Here is a 21,127-nt window from a genome sequence, read left to right on the forward strand (position 1 = left end):
GCACCGTTCTATGAACCATGGGGAGACAAGAAACCTATGTGATCTCTAGACCTTAGGTAATTTACAATCTAATTGAAGACATATGTATATTTATATAAGATATATACATATCTCCCCAGAAAACTGATAAAGAATATTCTACAGGTTACAGTGAGAACTATAAATATGAGGTCTACTGGGAGTTGACAGAAGAGAGGCTTATGTAGACTGGAAGGAAGACTTTATGGAGAAGGATTGGACCTGGTCCATAAAGGAGTTTGGTAGGAGAATGTGAACAGGCAGGAAGGTCCACCATGTCTCTCAATGGACCACCATCTAATGGCACCAAGCCCCTTTGCAAGATTGCAAGCCAGGTGAATAAGGACTGCGTCCTCTGTGTTACAGGTCCAATCACACCTTCTCCACCTATCAGGGGTTGGACTTTGTCGAGGTCCAAAATAACTCTTCACCAACCTTCTATCTGGAGGCCTAAGCAATAGTCAAAGTACGTGGCAAGGTTAAGGGGAGCAGATATCACGTCACTTCTTAAGTCACCCAGGCTTCCACTGCATCAACAAGGAAACAGCCTCACACAAAACCAACTTAAAGACTGGTTAGTCTCAGGAAGGCCTTTCTCATTGTTCTCCTCAGTTTCCACCCAGAGGGCAAGCCTCACCATTCATCTGTCCTGTCATAAGCTCACATTCTCATGTGAATCGTTTTTTCCAACGCAGAGGCCCACTCCTGAACTCTTTCTCAAACCTTTTCCCGTTTCTTCAGGAAGTGCCAATCTACAAAATAACAACTGGGATAATTGAGTCCATTTATTCATTCAAATATTTTTCTTGCTCTTTGCTAGCATTGTGAGAGGCCCTGGTCATGCACGAATAAGATGCAGTCCCTCTCCTCAGAAAGCTCACAATCCTTATAACAGAGAAGACAAACATACAACCCCTAATTATATAAAGATGTAATCACTCAAGTTTTGAGCTCTCTCCTCACTGAGTCAACCATAGTCAGAACTCACTCTCCACCATTGGAACAGTGTGAATGCATCCATTGTGGAAGGTGAAACTCAATAATGCCAAAATGAACATTTGTTTATTTATTTATCATGTGAACAATAACTTTCTAGAAGTCTTATATTATTTTTTCTGTAAACACCCTATAGGGGAAACCAAATTATAATCAGATCATTGCTTACTGAGTAGAATGGGAATTACTAGTAAGAGTCAGATGCTGATAATATGAGTGATGTTCCCTTCTTTAGAATAGGGACAAACAAAAAGTGTGAGTGTTTGGATTATGGAAACCTCGTTCCTGGGTGGGGCTTGGGTACGTGTAATCTCTGGGACTCCATTTCTATGCTCTGATCTTGATCAGTCCCCTTTCTGATTGACTCATTCAAGACATACAAATATTTAATCATATTAAAGTTTAGCCTGGACAGCTGAAGAACCATTCTGCCCTTTTTCAGTAACTAGAACTGTCTCTATTGTAATCCGCTGCATTATTTTAGAGTTTTAATACTCAGAAGGCTTTGATTTTTAGTTAAAAATGAGTGGTGATATCTCACTAATAAGATTTTAATTAGTAATATTAGCAGCCAAAATTTGAAAATTTTTGTCTTTCTAGCACCAAGAAGAACAATTCTGACCCAGCATGTACAATGGTTCACAGGTACAAAATAGACGAGAGCATCCTGGCTAAGCTGTAGTGGTCATAGGAGAGTGGTGAAGATGAAACTGGTGAGGGAGTCAGGAGCCCAATCATAGAAAACCATGAACAGGGGAGGAGCACCTGAAGCTGTCTGTGCAAGGGACCAAGGTGTGCATAGTTGCCTTTGAGCACAATCTGTCTGGTTGCTGTGTGGGAAAGGATTAAAATGGGGCAATCCTAACGACTAGGGAACAATTTAAGAAGTTATTTCCATACACTAAGGCTGAATAGAACATGAACTAAGGCAGTACACTGGCGATAACCAGGAGGGAAGAAAAAACAGTGATTTTAAGCAGTTCTAATTCGCAGCCTTAGTGACAAATTTGGACTATGGAGATTGAACAGGACTGGTATGGTCCCAGCTTAGGGATGCAAAAGTGTCCTTAGATAGGAGATGGAATGCAAAGAAAATACAGAAGAATGATCAGATTTGAGATTAAGATAAAAAAGTGGCTCTACACATGGTGAATCTGGTGAGTTGTGTGATGGGAATGTCTACATGGAATCTATGTTAGGTTGTTGGATGAAGTATCTGGAGATGGGAGAAAGGAGAGTTGGAAGCCATCTGTGTGCGATGGTTCTATGAGCCTTCCACCTGAATGCAATCAAAGCAAGAACTGAAGATGACCATGGCTGAAACTGGGAACCCCTAAAATCTAAGACCCAAACACAGAGAATGAGAACACAGTAATGATTACTAAGGAAAAGCCAGGGAGTGGAGAGATAAAGAATGAGTAAGTTTCAGAAGAGAGAGAAGAGGAAGCTCTCAGCTCATGGGCACATCCAGCAGTGATGGACACCACAAGAGATCAAGATCAGGATTGGAAATGAATGTTAGATTTGGCAGCTGGGAAGCCAGTAGTAACTCAGCAACTATAGATCCAGTATGGTGGTGGGGCAGAAACCATTGTATTGAGAAGTAATTTGGAATTGAAAAAAAAAAAAGGAGACATTCCTGCTTTCCCAAATGTGGATACTTCACAGTCTATGAGCATGGATGTTCTAACACCTGAACCTTCTCCTCTGGAACACCTTCATTCTCAAGGACCACCTCTACTCCTATGAGTCTTCAATTCTCCCTGCCACAAGCCGGATTTTGTCATTATCCAGAACTACTCTGTCTCTAAATTCTTAAAAATAAAAATATACCATTCTGGGGGGACCTTCAAGATGGTGGAGGAGTAAGATGTGGAGATCACCTTCCTCCCCACAAATACATCAAAAATACATCTACATGTGGAACAACTCCTACAGAACAACTACTGAACGCTGGCAGAAGACCTCAGTCTTCCAAAAAGGCAAGAAAATCCCCACATGCTTGGGTAGGGTAAAAGAGAAAAGAAAAAACAGAGACAAAAGAATAGGGATGGGACCTGTCCCTTGGAGAGGGAGCTGTGAAGGAGGAAAAGTTTCCACACACTAGGAAGCCCCTTCACTGGTGGAGACGGGGGGTGGTGGGGGGGAAGCTTCGGAGCCACGGAGGAGAGCGCAGCAATAGGGGTGCAGAGGGCAAAACGGAGAGATTCCCGCACAGAGGACTGGTGCCGACCAGCACTCACCAGCCTGAGAGGCTTGTCTGCTCACCCGCCGGGATGGGCAGGAGCTGGGAGTTGAGCCTCGGGCTTCAGAGGTCAGATCCCAGGGAGAGGACTGGGGTTGGCTGCGTGAACACAGCCTGAAGGCGGCTAGTGCACCACAGCTAGCTGGGAGGGGGTCCGGGAAAAAGTCTGCAGCTGCCGAAGAGGCGAGAGACCATTGTTTTGGGTTGTTTGAGGAGAGGGGATTCCTTCCCCAGCTGCCCACAGAAGGCAGAGCACCACCTAAACGAGCTCCAGAGACGGGCATGAGCCGCGGCTATCAACGCAGACACCAGAGATGGGCATGAGATGCTAAGGCTGCTGCTGCCGCCACCAACAATCCTGTGTGCAAGCACAGGTCACTCTCCACACCACCACCCCCCCAGGAGCCTGTGTAGCCCGCCACTGCCAGGGTTCCGTGATCCAGGGACAAGTACCCCAGGAGAACACACGGCACGACTCAGGCTGTTGCAACATTATGCTGGCCTCTGCCGCCGCAGGCTCACCCTGCATTCCAATAACTACCATACCCCTCCCTTCCCCCGGCCCAAATGAGCAAGAGCCCCCTAATCAGCAGCTGCTTTAACCCCGTCCTGTCTGGGAGGGAACAGACGCCTGGGGTGACTTACACACAGAGGTGGGGCCAATCCAAAACTGAACCCCAGGAGCTGTGCGAACAAAGAAGAGAAAGGGAAATTTCTCCCAGCAGCCTCAGGAGCAGCGGATTAAATCCCCACAATCAACTTGATGTACCCTGCATCTGTGGAATGTCTGAATAAACAACGAATCATCCCAAAATTGAGGCAGTGGACTTTGGGAGCAACTGTAAACTTGGGTTTTACTATCTGTGACTGATTTGTTTCTGATTTTTATGTTTATCTAAGTTTAGTTTTTAGCACTTGTTATCATTGGTGGATTTGTTTATTGGTTTGGTGGCTCTCTTCTTTTTTTATTATTTTTAATTTTTTAATTTTAATATTATTTTTTATTTATTTACTTTTTTCTTTCTTTTTGTCTCACTTTTCTTCTGAGCTGTGTGGCTGACAGGGTCTTGGTGTTCCGGCCTGGTGTCAGGCCTGAGCCGCTGTGGTGGGAGAGCCGAGTTCAAGATGTTGGACCACCAGAGACCTCCCAGCCTCACGTAATATCAACTGGCAAGCGCTCTCCCAGAGATCTCCATCTCAGCACTAAGACCTGGGTCAACCCAACAGCCAGCAAGCTCCAGTGCCGGATGCCTCATGCCAAACAACTAGCAAGACAGGAACACAACCCCACCCATTAGCAGAGAGGCTGCCTAAAATCACACTAAGTTCACAGACACACCACCAGACGTGGCCCTGCCCATCAGAAAGACAAGATATAGCCCCACCCACCAGAACACAAGCACCAGTCCCCTCCACCATGAAGCCTACACAATCAACTGAACCAACCTCACCCACTGGGGGCAGACACCAAAAACAATGGGAACTATGAACCTGCAGCCTGAGAAAAGGAGACACAAACACAGAAAGTTAAATAAAATGAGAAGACAAAGAAATATGCAGCAGATAAAGGAGTGAGGTAAAAACCCACCAGACCAAACAAATGAAGAGGAAATAGGCAGTCTATCTGAAAAAGAATTCAGAGTAATGATAGTAAAAATGATCCAAAATCTTGGAAATAGAATGGAGAAAATACAAGAAACATTTAACAAGGAACTAGAAGATCTAAAGAGCAAACAAACAATGATGAACAACACAGTAATTGAAATTAAAAATTCTCTAGAAGGAATCAATAACAGAATAACTGAGGCAGAAGAACAGATAAGTGACCTGGAAGATAAAATAGTGGAAATAGCTACCACAGAGTTGAATAAAGAAAAAGGAATGAAAAGAATTGAGGATAGTCTCAGAGACCTCTGGGACAACATTAAACACACTAACATTCAAATTATAGGCGTCCCAGAAGAAGAGAAAAAGAAAGGGTCTGACAAAATATTTGAAGAGATTATAGTAGAAAACTTCCCTAATGTGGGAAAGGAAATAGTCAATCAAGTCCAAGAAGCACAGAGAGCCCCATACAGGATAAACCCAAGGAGAAACATGCCAAGACACATATTAATCAAATTATCAAAAATTATATACAAACAAAAAATATTAAAAGCAGCAAGGGAAAAGCAGCAAAAAACATGCAAGGGAATCCCCATAAAGTTAATAGCTGAACTTTCAGCAGAAACTCTGCAAACCAGAAGGGGGTGGCAGGACATATTTAAAGTGATGAAAGGGAAAAACCTACAACCGAGATTACTCTAACCAGCAAGAATCTCATTCAGATTTGATGGAGAAATTAAAACCTTTACAGACAAGCAAAAGTTAAGAGAATTCAACACCACCAAACCAGCTTTACAATAAATGATAAAGGAACTTCTCTAGGCGGGAAACACAAGAGAAGGGAAAGACCTACAAAAACAAACCAAGAACAATTAAGAAAATGGTAATAAGGACACACACACTGATAGTTACCTTAAGTGTAAATGGATTAAATGCTCCAACCAAAAGACATAGACTGTCTGAATGGATACAAAAACAAGACCCATATATATGTTGTCTACAAGAGACCCACTTCAGACCTAGGGACACATACAGACTGAAAGTGAGGAGATGGAAAAAGATATTCCATGCAAATGGAAATCAAAAGAAAGCTGGAGTAGCAATTCTCATAACAGACAAAATAGACATTATAATAAAGCCTATTAAAAGAGACAAAGAAGGACACTACATAATGATCAAGGGGTCAATCCAAGAAGAAGATATAACAATTGTAAGTATTTCTGCACCCAACACAGAAGCACCTCAATACATAAGACAAATGCTAACAGCCATAAAAGGGGAAATCGACAGTAACACAAAAATAGTAGCGGACTTTAACACCTCACTTACACCAATGGACACATCATCCAAAATGAAAATAAATAAGGAAACACAGCTTTAAATGACACATTAAACAAGATGGACTTAATTGATATTTATAGGACATTCCACCCAAAAACAACAGAATATGCTTTCTTCTCCAGTGCCCATGGAACATTCTCCAGGATAGATCATATCTTGGGTCACAAATCAAGCCTTGGTAAATTTAAGAAAATTGAAATCATATCAAATATCTTTTCCGACCACAACGCTATGAGACTAGATATCAATTACAGGAAAAAAACTGTAAAAAATACAAACACATGGAGGCTAAACAATACACTACTAAATAACTAAGAGATCACTGAAGAAATCAAAGAGGAAATCAAAAAATACCTAGAAACAAATGACAATGAAAACACGATGACCGAAAACCTATGGGATGCAGCAAAAGCAGTTCCAAGAGGGAAGTTTACAGCAATACAATCCTACCTCAAGAAACAAGAAAAACCTCAAATAAACAACCTAAACTTACACCTAAAGCAGTTAGAGAAAGAAGAACAAAAAATACCCAAGGTTAGCAGATGGAAAAAAAGCATAAAGATCAGATCAGAAATAAATGAAAAAGAAATGAAGGAAACAGTTGCAAAGATCAATAAAACTAAAAGCTGGTTCTTTGAGAAGATAAACAAAATTGATAAACCATTAGCCAGACCCATCAAGAAAAAAAGGGAGAAGACTCAAGTCAATAGAATTAGAAATGAAAAAGGACAAGTAACAACTGACACTGCAGAAATACAAAGGATCATGAAAGATTACTACAAGCAACTATATGCTAGTAAAATGGACAATCTGGAAGAAATGGACAAATTCTTAGAAAAGCACAACTTTCTGAGACTGAACCAGGAAGAACTAGAAAATATGAACAGACCAATCACAAGCACTGAAATTGAAACTGTGATTAAAAATCTTCCAACAAACAAAAGCCCTGTACCAGATGGCTTCACAGGAGAATTCTATCAAACATTTAGAGAAGAGCTAACATCTATCCTTCTCCAACTCTTCCAAAATATAGCAGAGGAAGGAACACTCCCAAACTCATTCTATGAGGCCACCATCACCCTGATACCAAAACCAGACAAAGATGTCACACACACAAAAAAGAAAACTACAGGCCAATAGCACTGATGAACATAGATGCAAAAATCCTCAACAAAATACTAGCACATTAAAAGGGTCATACACCATGATCAAGTGGGTTCTATCCCAGGAATACAAAGATTCTTCAATATATGCAAATCAATCAATGTGATATACCATATTAACAAATTGAAGGATAAAAACCATATGATCACCTCAATAGATGCAGGAAAAACTTCTGACAAAATTCAACACCCATTTATAATAAAAACTCTCCAGGAAGTAGGCATAGAGGGAACCTATCTCAGTATAATAAAGGCCATATATGACAAACCCACAGCCAACATCGTTCTCAATAGTGAAAAACTGAAACAATTTCCTCTAAGATCAGGAACAAGACAAGGTTGCCCACTCTCACCACTATTATTCAACAGAGTTTTGGAAGTTTTAGTCACAGCAATCAGAGAAGAAAAAGAAATAAAAGGAATCCAAATCGGAAAAGAAGAAGTAAAGCTGTCACTGTTTGCAGATGACATGATACTATACATAGAGAATCCTAAAGATGCTACCAGAAAACTACTAGAGCTAATCAATGAATTTGGTAAAGTAGCAGGATACAAAATTAATGCACAGAAATCTCTTGCACTCCTATACACTAATGATGAAAACTCTTAAAGAGAAATGTAGGAAACACTCCCACTTACCATTGCAACGAAAAGAATAAAATACCTAGGAATAAACCTACCTAAGGAGACAAAAGACCTGTCTGCAGAAAACTATAAGACACTGATGAAAGAAATTAAAGATGATACAAACAGATGGAGAGATATACCATGTTCTTCGATTGGAAGAATCAACATTGTGAAAATAACTATACTACCCAAAGCAATCTACAGATTCAGTGCAATCCCTATCAAACTACCAATGGCATTTTTCACAGAACTAGAACAAAAAATTTCACAATTTGTATGGAAACACAAAAATCCCCGAATAGCCAAAGCAATCTTGAGAAAGAAAAACGGAGTTGGAGGTATCAGGCTTCCTGACTTCAGACTATACTACAAAGCTACAGTAATCAAGACAGTATGGTACTGGCGCAAAAACAGAAATATAAATCAATGGAACAGGACAGAAAGCCCAGATATAACCCCATGCACATATGGTTCCCTTATCTTTTTCAAAGGAGGCAAGAATATACAATGGAGAAAAGACAGTCTCTTCAATAAGTGGTGCTGGAAAAACTCGACAGCTACATGTAAAAGAAAGATATTAGAACACTTCCTAACACTGTATACAAAAATAAACTCAAAATGGATTAAAGACCTAAATGTAAGGCCAGACACTATCAAACTCTTAGAGGAAAACATAGGCAGAACACTCTATGACATAAATCACAGCAAGATCCTTTTTGACCCACCTCCTAGAAAAACGGGAATAAAAACAAAAATAAACAAATGGGACATAATGAAACTTAAAAGCTTTTGCACAGCAAAGGAAACCATAAAAAAGATGAAGGGACAACCCTCAAAATGGGAGAAAATGTTTGCAACTGAAGCAGCTGACAAAGGATTAATCTCCAAAATATACAAGCAGCTCATGCAGCTCAGTATCAAAAAAAACAAACAACCCAATCCAAAAATGGGCAGAAGACTTAAACAGACATTTCTCCAGAGAAGATATACAGATTGCCAACAAATACATGAAAGGATGCTCAACATCACTAATCATTAGAGAAATGCAAATCAAAACTACAATGAGCTATCACCTCACACCAGTCAGAATGGCCATCATCAAAAAATCTACAAACAATAAATGCTGGAGAGGGTGTGGAGAAAAGGGAATCCTCTTGCACTGTTGGTGGGAATGTAAAGTGATACAGCTACTATGGAGATCAGTATGGAGGTTCTTTAAAAAACTAAAAATAGAACTACCATACGACCCAGCAATCCCACTACTGGGCATATACCCTGAGAAAACCATAATTCAAAAAGAGTCATGTACCACATGTTCATTGCAGCACTATTTGCAATAGCCAGGACATAGAAGCAATCTAAGTGTCCATCGACAGATGAATGGATAAAGAAGATATGGCACATATATGCAAAGGAATACTACTCAGCCATAAAAAGAAACGAAATTGAGTTATTTTTAGTGAGGTGGATGGACCTAGAGTCTGTCATACAGAGTGAAGTAAGTCAGAAAGAGAAAAACAAATGCCGTGTGCTAAGACATATATATGGAATCTAAAAAAAAAAAAAAAAAGGTTCTGAAGAACCTAGGGGCAGGACAGGAATAAAGGCACAGATGTAGAGAATGGACTTGAGGATACGGGGAGGGGGAAGGGTTAGCTGGGACGAAGTGAGAGAGTGGCATGGACATATACACACTACCACATGTAAAATAGCTAGCTAGTGGGAAGCAGCTGCATAGCACAGGGAGATCAGCTCGATGCTTTGTGACCACCTAGAGGGGTGGGATAGGGAGGGTGGGAGGGAGACGCAAGAGGGAGGGAATATGGGGATATATGTATACATATAGCTGATTCACTTTGTTATACAGCAGAAACTAACACACTGTTGTAGAACAATTATACGCCAATAAAGTTGTTAAAAGAAAAAGAGGACCTTTCTGACAAGGTCAGTGGGTGAAATAAGAACATGGCTAGCTGATCCTCACTTGGCGGAACGTTGATTGTTTCTGAAAAGAATCCCCAGAGCCAATTTCATGTCTCTGTTCCTAAGGCTATAGATGAAGGGGTTCAGCATGGGAGTCACCACTGTGTCCATCGATGAGGCAATCATGTCTTTGTCATTGGAACTGCCCGATGAGGAGGAAAAGTACAGTGCCATAATCATTCCATAGAATAGAGACACCACAGAGAGGTGGGAGCTGCAGATGGACAGGGCCTTGCAGGTCCCTTTGGTAGAAGGGACCTCCAGGATCGAGACCCCAGTGCGGTCATAAGAGACCAGGATGCCAGTCAATGGAAGAATGACAACCGCAGCCCCTGCAGTGAATATAACCAACTCATTAAGAGAGGTGTCTGAGCAGGACAGCTTGAGTAGGATGGGGAGGCTACAGAAAAAGTGGGGAATGATGTTGTCAGCCCAGAAGGACACCAGGGCCAGCAGGAGGGTGTGCAGAAGGGCACTGCCACAGGAGAGAGTCCAGGACCCAGCCACCAGCAGCACACACGGCCTCTGCATCATGACGGTGGTGTAGCGGAGAGGGTGACAGATGGCCACATACCTGCCACGTGCCATCACGGCGAGGAGGAGATTATCAACACAACCGAAAAGTATATAAAAATACACCTGTGAAATGCACCCTGCGTATGTGATAGATTGGTATTGAATCTGCATGTTCATCGGTATCTCTGGGACAGTGACAGATGAAAAGGAGACATCGGTGAGGGCCAAGTGGCTGAGGAAGAAGTACATGGGGGTGTGGAGGCGAGAGTCCAGCCTGATGAGTGGAGGACGAGCAGGTTCCCCAGCACCGCGGTCAGGTACACGCCCAGGAACAGGGCAAAGAGCACGCCCTGCTGCTCCGGAAGGGTGGGGAGCCCCAGGAGGAGGAACTCGGACACACTGCTGTGGTCCTCCCTCCTCATGCCATTCTTAACTCTGCTGGGAATGAATAGAAACTGGAAATGTCAGGAACTTAGACATACTGAGCATAGCAACTACCATATGGTCACATACTTTCTCCAAGTCGCTGTGTCACTGTACAGACAAATCTCACTGCATTGCACTCACACTTTGGTGCCTCATCCAGTCTGGTGAGAACAGTGAAGTGTGATTTGTCTGGACACTGACACAGTCACTTGCAGACATCATTCAAACATCCATGAAAGAAACATCAATCAAACTCTTCAGCTGAAATCAGGAAGAGCTCATTCTTTTTTTAATATAGTGAAGACACTACGATAGACTTTAGGGGGAGAGTAATAAATAAGACACAGTCCCTTCCATGGCTTTATAGCCAGACAGCTTATGTGTGTGTGTCTGTCTTGCACACACAAACACACACACACACCACTGAAAGTATTATTGGGAAAGTTATGTACCATGTATAGAATAAGTGCTGAACACATAAACTCACCTCTTATCATTAGAATGACAAGAAGGAAGGAAGAAAGGAAGGAAGGAGAAAAGGGAACATTATGGCAGTCCCTCAGAAACTTAAACAGAATTACCATATGATCCAGAAATTTCACTTCTGATAATACATCCAAAAGAACTGAAAGCAGGGGCCAAAGAGGTATTTGTACACCCATGTTTAAAGCAGCATTATTCACAATAGCCGAATGATGGAAACAATCTGTGTCCATTGAAAAATGAATGGATAAACAAAATGTGGTCTATACATACAATGGAATATTATCCAGCCTTAAAAAGGAAAGAAATCCTGACACCTGCTACAACACGGATGAACCTTGAAGACATTACGCTAAGTAGAATCAGCCGGTCACAAAAGTGTAAATACTATAAGATTCCACTTATATGAGATTCCTAGAATAGTCAAATTCATAGAGACAAAAAATAGAATGGTGGTTGCCAGGGGTTTGGGGGCAGGGAGGAAAATGAGGCGTTATTGTTCAGTGGGTACAGAGTTTCCATCTGGGAAGATAAAAAAGTTCTGGAGGTGGATGGTGATGATGGTTGTACAACAATGTGAATGTACTTAATGCCACAGAACTGTTCACTGAAAAATCATTGAAATGCTAAATTTTATGTTATACATATTTTGGCACAATAAAAAATTGTTAATTTAGAAAAATATATACCATTCTGATGATAATTTTTTATTATTCCACCTGTTTCATTCTTTTATTTTAACTAAGTAATAATATCTAGTATTTATTTATTAAGTAATTACTATGTACCCACACTGAACTAAGGGCTTAGTGGATAGATTATTTCAATTACTCTTCCAAACAATTCTGTGAGGCCATGTCTCCAAGACTGGATTTGTTCCAAAAAAAAAAAAAAAACATTCTAGCTCTTTTAAGCAGAAAAGGATTTAAAACAGAATATTAGGTGCTGAAGCACACTGCAGAACTAGTTCGCGTGATAGCTGCTTCCTCCACCACCATCCTGATGGTGGGAATCGAGACTTTGAGATATACCACCTGCAAGTCAGGGACCAGGAGTTGCCACTTACACAACTGCAGCAAGTGAAGTCCCAGCACGTTTGGTGAAGCCACACCAACAATAAGTCAGAAGACATGCCTACTGCTTCTCAGCTCCCACGAAGCTGGAGACTGGGCCCCGGAACACTGTGGCAGAAAGCCCACGTCCAGTAGAAAAGCAGAAAATCACCATACTCACTTTAGCTTTTCAGTGAAGCCAGCTGGAGAAACTGAACCACATCCAGAACCTTAGCTATAGGTTAGGAAAACGTAGGGTGTGGTTCTGGGTGCTTTGTTCTTATTTTTTATCAATAGCTTTGTAACCTCTATAGTACAAAGAGCCTCCTCATGAATGGGGAGCCTGTACCCACCACATCCATCATGTGATATGGTGAACTTTCTAGCCATCCAACCCACTTTTCCATCTTAACCTGAATCAGTCCTTGGACCCCTCTAATTTCTCCTAATCACCAGTATCCTTCAGGCATCATTTCCTTTCCTGTCCAACCTAGACTCACGTGGCCATCACTTGAATGACCCCCTTTTAAGTCCTCAAGTCAAGGATTAAGGAAACCCTTCATCCTTCCAGTGGATTCATCCAGAGAAACCCCACGCTGAGTTCATCCTGCCATCCCTCTCCTACACCCCTACAACCGGATGAGCACGACAGGAGCTAAACACACAAACATAAACAAATCCGTGGTCCTCACCGTAGGAAGTCTTTGCATCTCCTTCAACTCTCTCTCCCACCTGCTCGCCTGTCTGCTCTTTCACACTCTCCACATAACATCTCCCTCCACTTGACAGGGGCAATCGGGGGCAGCAGGAATGAGTTCCCTCCCCCTGCTTACCCTCCCCTTCCCCCTCATTCTATCCGTTCTACTTCACACCCTCTCTTGATGATCCCTGCTTCCTAACTCAGTTTCTGAAATAGCCTAATGATCAACGTGGCACCATACTCAAGCCCTTCCAACTGATTCACCACATGAGGATTTCACTGAAAGAATGTCCATCGACAGGTGAATGAATAAAGAAGATGTGGTACCTATATACAACGGAATACTACTCAGCCATTAAAAAAATGAAAAAATGCCATTTGTAGCAACATGGATGGACCTAGAGATGATCACGCCAAGTGAAGTAAGTCAGACAGAGCAAGACAAATATTATATGATATCATTTATATGTGGCATCTAAAACATGATACAACCAAACTAATTTACAAAACAGAAAGAGACTCACAGACATAGAAAACAAACTTATGGTTACCAAAGGGGAAAGGGGGGTGGGGAGGCGAGGGGAGGGATAAATTAGGAGTTTGGGACTAGCAGATACAAACGACTATATATAAAATAGATAAACAACGTCCTACTGTGTAGCACAGGGAACCATATTCAATATTCTGTAATAAACCATAATGGGAAAGAAAAAAATCAGAATAAAATAAAATACAAGATGAGGGCATTCATTGCCACATTCCTTGTGAGAGGGGAAAACAGAAACAAACTAAATGAATGTGAAATACATAACAGAGAGGATTGACAAAGGCAAAAATTGGTGCTTTGAAAGGAGTAATAGAACTGACTGACATCTTTTATAAGACTCATCATGTGAGAAGGAGAAAGAGAGTGTGTGTGTGTGTGTGAGAGAGAGACAGAGACAGAGACAGAGAGAAACATATTGTAATGGGGATAAAAGATGAACCTTACTACAGAAGCAGACATTAAAAGCAGAGAAATGATAAACCATTTCATGCCAGAGCATTTGAAATGTTTAATGAAATGAACAATTTCCTAGAAAACAATCTTACAAAAACCCATTCTAGAATAAATAAGAAATTTGTAGAATCCTATCACCATTAAAGAAATTGAAACAGTAGATAAAAACCTTCTCACAGAGAGTACTCATGACCCAGATGGTTGTACTGGCAGACGTTAACAAGCAGAGCTGGGGGAGAACTAATTCAGATATTAAATACCTCACCTGTGCGCCTCTGTGCCAAGGATATGCCTTTTCCATTATTATCCACCAGTGCAGTCAAGAAAAGAGAAGGTTTGAAGGTGAAAACACAAGGTGTAGGAAGGTGAGTATAGGAGGCCCTGTTTCCATCAAAAAAGAAAGGACTAGGAGGTATAGTTTTATTTTCTTGTACAGCATTACACAAGAATAATGCAAGGCCTGCAAGGAACCAATAACAGCAGCCACATGTCAGGGAAGGTGAGATGGACCTGGGCAAATATGAATCAGGAGTGGGAAGGGGACTTTCCGGGGCATGCCTTCTGATACTTCGTGATTCTTGAACCCTATGCGTGTACTACCCATTCAAAGAAACTACTTAATTAATCTTAATTAAAAAGAATAACGAAGGATAGTCTGAAAAGTAAGAATACTTGGGGGAGGGGTGGATTCCAATAATAAGCTATGACCAAGCTCTAATAACTACAAATTAAAAAAATAAGTAATTAGCAGCGTTAGATTGTCAATAGCAATTAGTTAACAAATCTTACGTACACAAATCTCTCTCTTTACCCATTCTGCTTTAAAAGGTACAACTTAAACAAAAATCAAGTAGGTTTTAAAGAAGAGGAAGGAAAATATCAACAGGAAAATTATTGTTTTACCTTATACCACTTTACTGAATCCAAATCAAAACTGTTTGGGAAGTTCAGATGACACATAAGAGTGTCATCTTTTCCAACATATAAAATCTGTTTGTACTCATCTGGCACGTTCGGTTGACTGTTTCTGGAAGTACCACACCAATGTTTTTTAAATACGGTGAGGTTGACTTGCATTCTGGGACAGATGTTTGTATCACTGTAAGAAAACAACAGATTGAAACCTCATAAACTCAAACAGTCACAAAACCAAATAATTCTGTTTATCTCCAAATATTTCCAAATCCTCTTCCAAGCACTGTGCAAACCCTCTGCCTCAAACAAGACAGCATACATCTCACAAGTCATTCATTATGAAAGGGAAAAAAAAAAGTATTCGGATGGTGGAAACATGGGAGGACATCTTAACCAAATAATCAAAATGAACATCACCAAGCAGGGACACGCTGATGCTAGGTGTCTCTGAGTGTGCTGTCTGAAGAGAATGCAAACCACTTCCATAGCATTCCAGCCAAGAAGGCTCAGCCTGAACCGGCTCATGAAGAAATATCTGGCAAACCCAAATTAAGAGATACAATATAAAATAATTGCCTGTACTTCTTAAAAATGTCAGTGTCACACACACAAAACAGGCTGAAGATCTGTTCCAGATGCAAAGAGAGATTAAAAGTACATGACAACCAAATGCAATGCAATGATCTTGGATTGAATCTTTCACAGGAAAAGGAAAAAAAACATTTATAAAAGTCATCATTGAGAAGATTGATAAAATTAGAATACAGATTGGTTAGTAGATAAAAGTATTGTGTGATGGTTAAATTTCCTGAACGTGATAACTATTCTGTGATGATGTAAGAGAATATTCTTGTTGAGAGGAAAGATACGTTGAAATATTAAGGGGTAAAGGGACCTGTTGCATACAACTGAGATGATTTGGAAAAAAATGGTTTAGAAAAAATACTGTGTGTAACATACACAGGGGATGATGGGGAAAATGTGGCAAAGTGTTAAATAATAGAAATCTCGATAAAGGGTAGACAGGAGCTCTTTATACAATTCTTGCAAATATGATATGAATTTGAATTATTTCAAAGTAAAAATATATAGTTTACTAAACATATATCATATCTGTATATTAAAGATTTGTGAGAATTCATGTTTACTTTCTTCCATGACCGACAGTATTGATGTCTACGTTCTAGGAAAGATTATTTTGCCCCATTTCACAGCTCCCATATTTAAATATTTTAAATCAAGCCTGTGATCCAGCAATCCCACCCCTGGGCATATATCAGAGAAAACCATAATTCGAAAAGATACATGCACCCCAATGTTCATTGCAGCACTATTTACAAAAGCCAAGACATGAAAGCAACCTAAATGTCCATCAACAGAGGAATAGATAAAGAAGATGTGGTATATATATATATATATATATATATATATATATATATATATACACACACACACACACACACACACACACACACACACACTGGAATATTACTCAACCATAAAAAAGAATGAAATAATGTCATTTGCAGCAACATGGATGGACCTAGAGATTGTCATACTGAGTGAAGTAAGTCAGACAGAGAAAGACAAATATCATATGATATCGCTTATATGTGGAATCTAAAAAAAAATGGTACAAGTGAACTTATTTACAAAACAGAAATAGAGTTACAGATGTAGAAAACAATCTTATGGTTACCAGGGGAAAGGGGGGGAGAGGGATAAATTGGGAGATTGGGATTGACATATACACACTACTATATATAAAATAGATAACTAATAAAGACCTACTGTATAGCACAGGGAACTCTCTACTCAATACTATGTAATGACCTATATGGGAAAAGAGTCTAAAAAACAGTGGATATATGCATAACTGATTTACTTTGCTGTACAGCAGAAAGTAACACAACATGGTAAATCAATTATACCCCAATAAAAATAAATAAAAATGAAGTCCCAGTTAGAATAAAAAATAAATAAATCCAGCCTGGACGTCCAGACAGATTTGTGTGGCATACGATCTCCAACTCTGGTTAATGAATAACCTGGAGTAAAGAGGAGAGCAGACCCCCTCAAGACGTCAGCAGCTGGTCTGAAGAGTGAGTGAAATTTGGGGGAAGGGGCTACTGGCACTTCCACCTGTGCCACTGAGTAACCATGTACTTTGAGTCAATCACACGGAAATGAGGAATCTGGCAGGAATCAGAGAAGGACGTGGCCGTCCCTGAAACACAGAAAGAGGCTGGCAAATACCAAGGAACCACAAGAGAGGGAGGATGCAGCTACATTCCTGGAGTACCTACTTCACACATGATCTGGGGTCATTTTTACTTCTACCCTATCTGGCTGGCATTACTTCCACTTTACAGATAAGAAAGCCAAGGCTCGTGGAGGTCAAATAACTCATGAAGGTCATGCACATTAGCAAAGGAGGATAACAAAATTGGGGCCCTCAGCCAAAATTTGGTCCACGGATGTGTTTTAATTAGGAAACATGCACAAAGCTTATTGGAAAGTTAACCACACACACACACACACACACACACACATTCTAATTTCCAGGTTACCTTGAAAATTTGGAAGATGGACTTGAACTGCATAGACTGCCGCCTTTGGTGTGACATATGCTTTCTGGTTCACCACAGTGCCAACCAGGCTCAACTATCTCCCACCAGACCTGTGTCACTTACTTACATTCCTAGCATAAGGCTTAGCATGGGGTCTAGAACATACTTGATGCTTGGTCACTGTTAAATTCCTATAGCAGAACCCTTACAAAAAGTGCTTGAAGGAGGCTTATACCTCTCTGGATGTACCACCTGTCACAAAAACTTTTAGCGTTCCAAGAAAGAAGGCAGCAATCATATTGGGATTAAACTGGCTTTGTAAGCTGGTCTGGCCTTGGACATCATTTCGATAGGAAAAGATGCATTTCACGGTCCAACAACTGATTTACAAATCTGTTCTGCTTAAAAGTCTGTTCATTGAAACCATCGCATAACAATTACAAAACTATATTCTTCTCATTGTTTTCTACATTGATTAAGAGTGTATCAAGAGTTTTTCTAAAGGAATTATATATTATATCAATATTATACATATATTATATATATATGAATGAGAGAGAGAGAAAGTTCTCATGAATGAGGAACTTACTTTGTATCACAGTGGTAGATCCCAGAGTCCTCCCCTTTCACAGGGAGAAACAAAATCCAGTTTTGGTCCTGGTGGATCCTAGACTGTATGTTTTTGGATACTGGGATTTTCCTAGGATATTTATACCATGTTGCATCTACCCTCCCAGATGTTGGCAGAGGGTATATGCAGTTAAAAGCTGTAGGCTGGCCTACTGACACAGTCTCCTGCATACTCACGTCCTCGCAAGCATCTAGGGAAAGAAAGGAAAAAAATAATCACAACCGAGAGCGCTAGTTTCGGTTATTATTAGTCTCCACAAATACCTCAATTTTCTTGCTGATTTGAAATTGTATGTGAGAGTTTTCTCAGTATGGGAGTTTCCTAAAAACAGTCTGCTGATGTGAAAGCATAACCCGAAGTCCTTCACATCTGTCCATAAGAGTGAATGTACTCAGTCCTCCCCCTCAACAAGTGATCTCCCCATTTGGAACGATTCCCCTCTTCCCCTTCTATTCTAAGACCCTTAATTCCTTCATCTTCCTCCTTCAGAGTAAACGTTCCTATTCTGAGCCCCACTTGACCTGTTTTCCTTCTGCCCTGCTACCCGGTTAATTCAATCCGTCCCCAATAAAAGGTGTAAGTATCTCCTCCCCAAAAGGATTGTTAAACAATCCGCTCGCTTTAAAGTTCGTTTCTAACAAAATGCTTCGTGTTTCTTGGAATTAATTTGTTCCGTTGCTGGTTTCTTTGCTATTACCTTGGGTCTAACATGTCCCTTTGTCATATAAAATAGAATGTATTATAGATCTATTTGAGCTTTTTTAAAATTTTTATTTATTTATTTTTGGCTGTGTTGGGTCTTCGTTTCTGTGCGAGGGCTTTCTCTAGTTGCTGTGAGCGCGGGCCTCTCACTATCGCGGCCTCTCTTGTTGCGGAGCACAGGCTCCAGACGCGCAGGCTCAGTAGTTGTGGCTCACGGGCCCAGTTGCTCCGAGGCATGTGGGATCTTCCCGGACCAGGGCTCGAACCCGTTTACCCCTGCACTGGCAGGCAGATTCCCAACCACTGCGTCACCAGGGAAACCCGTATTTGAGCATTTTAACTCGAGCCTTGACTTGCAAATTTGCCCAACTCCTCTCCCTCTTCAAGTCACTTCAAAGCTCAAAGGTGATGCTTGGGGCTGAGCGTCAGACCCTTGCAGCTGAAACTTGCCGTTTCCGCCTCCCGCCGGATTCTGTCTGGACCCCTGGGGCGAGTGTCACCGGCCAGGCTCCGGTCTCACGCGATCCCCCAGGAGGTCTGCACAGGGGCTCGCCCAGAGCGGCAGGGTGGCAGGGAGGGAGGGGGGCCACTGAGACCCGAACCAACCGAACCTACCTGCTCTGATAAATCGTGGAAGAGCGCTGGACACGACGCAGAGCAGCAACAACAGCATTTCCATGCAGGCTGCGAGGAAGCAAGAGGTGGGTATGGAAAGGGGCGCAGCGGGCGGAGCGCGCCCTCTGCCGGCACAAGGCCGGGGTTCTCCGACCTCTGAATCTCAGAGATCCCAGCTAGGCTTCTGACCTTCCCTTCTCCATCGGGAGACCTCCAACTTTGGCCCCGGATGTATCCGGACGCGCCCCCAAAGACTGCTCCCTCCCTTGCCCCGCCCTTGCTCCGAGCGCCCACCTCCAGAATCCGGGGGGAGAGGCATCAGTGGGAGGGGTCGGGAGGGGCCGGGAGGGGCCGGGAGGCGCAGTGCGGGCATCGGGGCGGGTCCCCTCTTCCAGATTGCCCGGCCGCCTCCTTTGGGGGCGCAGGGACGTCCCCTTCTGCCACGCAGCTCGCCGCCCGGCCCGCCCGCCTCAGCCCGCGGCCCCCGCTCCCCGTGGTGGCGCCCGGGTGCCCACCGTGCGTCGCGCGTAGCCTTCCCTGCGCGTCCTCAGCCTCAGGATCCTCCTGGGCCCGGCCGTCTAAACGGAAACCTGCCCACTCGGGAGAAGGCAGCTTAGGCCTATGTGGCAAAGGCCGGCAGGAAAAGAGGGAGGAAGACGGGCCGGCAGTGGACGCGGCCTCCACACCTTCGCCCACAGACGGAGTCCGCTCCCCCAAGGTCGCCCAGCCGGTCAGGGGCCTCCCGGGAGTCCTGATCGCCGCCCCCCACCCCAGTCGCGCACATTTTTGCCATCTCCTCGCCCCGCCCGCGCGCTGCTCAGCTGCAGACTCCGCGAGCCGGCTGTGTACCTGTAGGACTGCATCGGAGCGCGCAGGAGCTCCTAGAAAGTGGAGACTGACAGCCCAGGACTGAGTCCTGTCGTGGCATTTCCATACCAGGCTAGTTCCTCACTACGGTGGGCGGGGCAGCCCTACCTTCCCAGTGGTAGCTTAGGAAGGAGCGTGCCATCGCACTAGGAAGTGGGTTTGAAGGCTTTTGGCCGGATTTTCTGGCAGCTAAGAAGTCCTACATCCCCATTAATTGTCTGCTGAAATCTATTCCAAATTGTCCCACCAAATGAACTGCTCCTTCCTTTCCGAACTCCATTCGAGCAGTTATTACATGCCCTGCATTGGCCTGTATAGAATGCCCCCAAAGTAGACGCCGACCCAGATGGCTTTTTTTTTTTTTTCAATACCTGTATTTATTTTATTTTATTTTTTCACACACACACACACACACACACACACACACACACACAGTATTTTATTTTTTCAAGAGATAAATAGACTGACACCAAGCATTGTACATGGAAGACCACAACAAAAGCAACAATGATTGCAATTACCAAACGTGAAACACACTCCTACTATGTCATAATATTGACATTCAGTCCAGTAATCCTCCACTGTAACAGCTCCTTTACTTTGCAGTGAAAATTGATTTGTATATTCTTTGCCTCAGTCCTCGTGGGATTTTTTTTTTTTTAATTCAAACAG

General features: G+C 42.3%; 1 protein-coding gene and 1 pseudogene across 2 annotated transcripts in view; both read right to left on the bottom strand.

Moving 5' to 3' along the window:
• Positions 1-20,381, bottom strand: part of IL1RL2 (interleukin 1 receptor like 2) — a gene marked incomplete at its 5' end in the record, with an annotated part of 50,804 nt that extends 30,423 nt beyond the window's left edge. Inside the window, 5 exon segments of the mRNA XM_082426367.1 lie at positions 15,059-15,254; positions 18,230-18,461; positions 19,589-19,657; positions 20,104-20,359; positions 20,361-20,381. Coding sequence (XP_082282493.1) covers positions 15,059-15,254; positions 18,230-18,461; positions 19,589-19,657; positions 20,104-20,359; positions 20,361-20,381 — 774 coding nt within the window.
• On the bottom strand, positions 1,237-15,045 carry LOC309643584 (olfactory receptor 1J4-like; annotated as a pseudogene). Its single transcript has one exon. The product of its transcript is annotated as an olfactory receptor 1J4-like (transcript).
• Positions 20,382-21,127: the final 746 nt, after the last annotated feature.

The sequence above is a fragment of the Balaenoptera physalus genome (genome assembly GCF_965194825.1).
Source record: "Balaenoptera physalus genome assembly, chromosome: 15".
NCBI classification, from domain to species: domain Eukaryota; kingdom Metazoa; phylum Chordata; class Mammalia; order Artiodactyla; family Balaenopteridae; genus Balaenoptera; species Balaenoptera physalus.